Source organism: Microtus ochrogaster, linkage group LG3, assembly GCF_000317375.1.
Source record: "Microtus ochrogaster isolate Prairie Vole_2 linkage group LG3, MicOch1.0, whole genome shotgun sequence".
Taxonomy (NCBI): Eukaryota; Metazoa; Chordata; class Mammalia; order Rodentia; family Cricetidae; genus Microtus; species Microtus ochrogaster.
The window spans coordinates 29,060,458-29,066,477 of NC_022029.1; the positions used below are offsets into that span (position 1 = coordinate 29,060,458).

At 37.4% G+C, this 6,020-nt stretch overlaps 1 protein-coding gene across 1 annotated transcript in view; it reads left to right on the forward strand.

Annotated features, from left to right (window-relative positions):
* The window catches only part of LOC101990060 (olfactory receptor 7A17-like), a 10,075-nt gene extending 8,787 nt beyond the window's left edge, over positions 1-1,288 (forward strand). The window contains exon 2 of the mRNA XM_013351323.1: positions 1,247-1,288. Coding sequence (XP_013206777.1) covers positions 1,247-1,288 — 42 coding nt within the window. The remainder of the gene's footprint in view (positions 1-1,246) is intronic.
* Positions 1,289-6,020: the final 4,732 nt, after the last annotated feature.

Sequence of the window (6,020 nt, forward strand, 5' to 3'; positions counted from 1 at the left end):
TGCATGGGTACAGGACACCACTTACTAAGTATAACCCCAGTGGTTGAAGCATTTCATGTTGCTTCATTGAATTACTTTTTTGTTGTTGCTTGAAAAAGTCTGTGTTATCTGCAAATATGGCTTCTACTGTTGATGGACTTGAAATGTATTCTTTTGATCTAAACTGAGTCATGACACCAAATATATTGTGACTGAATAGAGTCATCCTTCTTAGGCACTTCGTTGATTCTTGAGAACCTGCTCATTTTCAGTCTTTTGATGACTTATCAGATCAATGTTTCCTGATCCCCTATAAAGAAATCATTCACACAGTGTTTACAATGGAATCCAATTTTATGAAATTGACTTTTATAATATAGTATTTGTGAACACTGTCACCTGGTATCCAAACAAATAGCAAAATAACAGAAAGCTGACTTCTGTTTGAACTCAGCTCCTCAGCATTAGATGTGTATAAAACCAAGCTAAAATCAAATAGATGGATAAAATATAAATAATATAAAATGTAAATGTTAGGTATAAGGGATACCCCTCTGTGCTCTGCTGTATTCTCTTAAGTTTACATTCAGCTATGGGTCTTCATGTAGAACCAACTCTCATTTGTACAATAACATCTCTCTTGCCTTAGAACATACAATTATTTGGGCTGGACAGATGGCTCAGTGGTTGCGTACTGCTCTTCCAGAATATCTGTGTTCTATTTTCAGCAGCCAGTTACAATACAGCCATCTGTAGTTATAGTTCCAGGGGATCCAATACCCTGTTCTGCTTCTGTGGGTACTACACACACACACACACACACACACACACACACGCACACACACACAGAAACATACATTAAAAATAAGCAATTTAAATTGCATTTGTTCAATTATTTACTTTTCTGTGTACACACATGCATCATAGTCTGTATATGAAGGTCAGGAGATGACTTTCTATGATCAGCTCTCCCCTTCTGCCAAAGGATTCACCTGAGTTCTCAGGTCAGTGATATTTGCAACAAGTGGTTTTATGTACTTGACCATGGCAGCAGCTCTGTATTTTGCTTCTCTATGGCTATAAATTATAGTCAGTTCCATTTATGCATTGGTATCAATCCTCTAGTTTATTGAAAAAATAATATACCACCTCAAGTTAATTCTAATTCTCTAATGACTGTGTATAACCTATTTTTTTGCTTTCTTCCATTAGAAAATGTAGCCTAAGCTTTGCTAAGTGTGACTAACTTTCAGTATTCTTGTTCTACAAAGTACACTATTTAATTGTCTCATTTAAAATTACTGGCTAGAGAATAATGATGTATGATGACCTACACAAATTTAAAGTGTTTAGATTGCTAAATCAATGAGTCATAAAATTATGAAAATATTAGTCAGGTTTTGTCTTATGCATAATTGATAATTTGTTCAAATAGGTGCAGGTATTTGGGGCAGGGGAAAAATTTTTGCTTGAAAACTTGTCACATTTTTCTAAAACAGCTTAATTGTTTTTGGTGTCATTTAACTTTATAAACCAAATGCTCAAAATTTAAATCTAGTGTTTAAATTTGTCAGCCTAAGCAAAAGAAATACAAAATCAAACAACAGCAGTAACAACAACAAAACTACACATGACCGAGCATGCCCAAAACCCCATTCCAGCACTTATGAGGTAAAAGTAGAAAAATCGGTGTAATCGAAAAATAAAAAATGCTGTGGATCCCCAGTGGCAGCAGGCAGCAGAAATGCTGTCGGTCCCCAAGCAGTGGTAGCGGGCCATGTGGTGGCAGGCAGTGGGCCCTGAGAGCAGCCAGTTCCAGGCAGATATGGCTGCCAGTGCCCTAGTGGTAGCTGGTCCCCAGCAGGGACACACGTGGTGGGCTGGCCAGAGACATAGATAGGCATGCCATGCAGAGTGAGGTTGGATATTTATTAAGTGGGTTATGGAAGTATAGAAGGGAAGGGGGAGAAGAAAGAATAGCAGAGAGAGAGAGAGAGAGAAAGAGAGAGAGAGAGAGAGAGAGAGAGAGAGAGAGAGAGAGAGAGAAGGGAGAGATGGAAGCTGCTTCTCTTAGAGGCAAACAGAAAGGAGAGAGAGACTAAGGAAAACCGCCTCAGTGGATAGGGGAGGAAGTGGGCGTGGCTTGTCTCTTAAAGAGACAGAACAACCATTACAATCAGTGTTCATGGTCATCTTTGGCTACTGAGTTCTGAGTTAGCATTGGTTAGAAACTAAAAAGCTTTCAGCTTTATTAGAACTAAAAGATGGTAAGGTAGGAAATATAGGGAGAAGTACTGTAAAATTCTGTCTTCTAGGTACAGTCATGACTCAATAACAAACAGCTCTAGCTATATATACTAGCTCTACAGAAGACAGATTTTCAAGTTGGTCACAGATCATAGAAGGGATCCTGGGGTCCTGACTTTCTTTACAAAATTATTTGCTACTGATGAATTCTGGAGGAGGAAAACTCATTGGCCCCATAGACTACATGGACAGCTCAAAATTCATGGTCCCACTTAGATTCAATGGGCCTCAATAAAGAAAAAAAAGAGAATTAAAGGTAAATATAAGTAACAAGGGTTAAAAAGTGTGAGGAGGGGGAATTAGTAGGAATGAGAGGGAATGTCAAGAGGGCAGAGGGGTTATTATAATCAGAATGTACTTTAGAAGCATGTGACATGATGAAAGAACAAATTTAATGATTTTAAAAGGAAAGGAAAAGAAACACAAATTTCCCAATTTCACTGCCTGAGATTCTTTCTTCTACTTCTTGTATTCTCTTGATGATGCTTGTGGCTGTAGTTCCTGTTCACTTACCTAAATTTTCCATTTCCAGAATTTCCTGAGTTTGTTTAATTTATAGCTTCTATTTCCATTTTAAGGTCTTGAACACTTTTATTCATTACCTTCAATTATCTGTTTTTTCTTGGCTTTCTTTAAGATGTTTATACATTTCCTCTGATTTTTGATTATCTTTTCCTTGATTTATTTAAGGGATTTATTTATTTCTTCTTTAAGGGCCTCTATCATGCTAATAAAGTTGGTTTTAGGTCTTTTCTTGTACTTCAGCTGTGTTAGAATATTCAAGGCTTGCTATAGTAGGTTAGATGGGCTCTGTAGAGATACATTGCCCTAACTGTTGTTGTGTTCTTACATTGGCATCTAATCACCTGGGTTTGAAATGATTACAGAACTAAGTGATGATTTCTGGGTTTCTTTTTTAGATGGGTAATTTGTTCCTTGGTTTCTGTTTCCACTCTGATCTTTTGACCCATGTGGTCTGTTGTTGAGCAAGTGGTCTCTACTTGATTTAAGGGTTGGACTTCTGGTAGAATGGTGGACTTCATGGTCTCTTGTTGAGCAGGGGTTCCCCATCTGAGGTTGGGGTAGGAGTTCTGGTGGCCTATGTGACCTCTGATGTAGCAGGAGTCTTTGCCTGAATTGGAGGCAGAGTGGAGATAGTGTTGGGGGGGGCACAGAGAATAGAGGTCTGCAGGTAGGTGGCCTACCTAATCGTCTGGTTACTGTGGCCTGTGTTTGGGCAGGGGGCATCTGCTGGAGTTGGGAGCTAGGATAACATGACAAACAGGGCAGGGACAACTGAGAACTATGACTGTTGGAAGCTAGAAAGTGGGGAAGGTCTAAGGATGGACTGCCTATCAGAAGCCTTCATGGTCTTTTGGCAGGTGAGGCCTGTGGTTGGAGGGAGTGTTTGCCCAGTGGAATTGAGTCTTTCTTGTAATTTTTTTGTATTTTATTATTATATCTTAGAAACCTATTTGTTTCATAATGAGAAACAGAAAGGCAGTGGGTCCAGATAGGAGAGGATGTGGTGAGAAAGTAGGAGAAACATAGGGAGAGAAAATCATAATCAGCATATAGTATGTGAGTCAAAAAAAATCTATTTTCAATAATAAAAAATAAAGGGAAAATAAAATCAATATATTTTATGCTAGGGTCTATATTTTCTCTAGCAATACTTTTTGAACATTTTTACAACATCATACATTAATTACTTCTTATGGACCGATTAAATTCAATCAAGGTAGTTGATTGGTTACCACCATGAACATCCTTGGGACTATTATACTAGAAGACACATCTTGCTTGGCATCTTGGTATTGCAACATGCTGTGTGTTCAGTGCTTGATAAAGCCATTGATATCTTCTTAATATCCCTTTGATAATAGAATAGAGTGGCACTGAAAGCGGGTCTTAAGGGTCTCATTTGGTATTTCTGCTGTGCAATGTTTGAATACTGCCTCAGCTACTTGGAAAAACATCTTTTACAATTATAAAAAATAAAAATAAAATGATTTGTGATGGAGGGGAAGTTTTTACAGCCAAACTGTCCTAAATCATCTAATGGCTCAGATAAACCTCCAAAAATTAGAAGCCCAGGAAAGATGAAAGGAAACTCCCAAGCTGAACATTACTGACCAAATTTCCAGAATCAACTTAGCTTAGAATAGCTCCTATCATATTGTCTCATTGAAAACAATGACACTTAATAAAATATTTGTTTTTAGCAATTCTTCTTCTTCAGCAAATGCAAGCCATTATAATAACCAATGGCCACGAGGACAACTGTGTAATTTACTGCTTTGGTGTTTTCCCAGAAATCAAAAGACAATATTCAGCATTTATTTTGTAACTATCCCAACATACTATATTTGGACATTGCTAAATGGAGATTATTGTTATAATAAAGAATTTTCATATTTGTATAGAAAAGCTAGTGAACCAAAATTATATGACTGGAAATTAGGCTCTCTTACAGATTATATTTTTGTCATGAAGATAGAAGCCTAAAGAAGACACATACTAAATAACACTGATATTTTTCATTCTACTGAAAATTACAAAATTCACAATGGTGAGAAATTTTACATTTTACTTAGAACTTAAGATCACTTGGGTATCTGGGGAAAATGGGAGTTCCAGAGCAAAACCAAAATATTAGCTTTACTACTACTACTACTACTACTACTACTACTAGCATAATGTAAACATGTCATTCAGGGGTTGAGAGATGACTCAGTGGTTTAGGATATTTGTTGCTCTTTCAAAGGACCTGAGTTTTGTGTCTACTACTGAATTCAGGAAGCTCACAACTTCTCATAACTCCAGCTCCAGGAAATCTGAAACCATCTTCTGGTCTTTGGCTCATGCAGTCATGTACACAAGCCCAAATACAGACTCTCATAGACACAGATAAATCCTTTTTGAATGTATCAATTAGTATTCAAAGAATAGTTATTTAATATGGCAGATCTTTTATATTTCAATGACTATATTTATTGCATAACAAAGAAATGTTTTTACAGAGATTGATTTTATGATGCATGTGTTTACATCATCATGTATCAGGTCCACTGCCATTCTGAGGCCAAAGCAACTAACTTATTAAAAATTTGTTTTTCTCATGACATACATTTGATCATAAGCTTCTCCCAGTAGCTATGATGAAAAAGAGAACAAAATCTCCATGAAGCTAAGAAAATTCCTTACTGAGATACAAAGCACAGAAGTCTGCAAGATGCAGAGTCAGGAAAAGATGCAAGAAGGCAAGAAGGGCTTGCACAATCATAGCTGTCATCATCTATGCAAATGACCTTCATTTTCAGATGTGAGTGCACCCTCAGTGGAAGGAGCACAGAGGAGAAGCACAGCACAGACTATGTTTTAGTAATATCGCAAGAAAAATAACGTTATATTCCATGGTGTTAATGCGAATTATTCATCAATGAGAGGAGATCCAGAGATGGTAAAGTCAGATCGTGAGGAAAGATGGGGATATGTTAAAGGGCATGTGCAACATGAAAGAGAAGGAGATTGAGGGATGTTACACGGTCTATTAGAGGTAACAGTGTGTGGCAGAGATGGGGAAGGAAAATCTACTAAAGCATACTTTGTTTTGGAAATACCATAATATATCTTTCATTATTAGAGACAGAGACCCACACTGGAGCACTGGACTGAGCTCCCAAGGTCCAGTTGAAGAGCAGAAGAAGGGAGAGTATGAGCAAGGAAGTCAG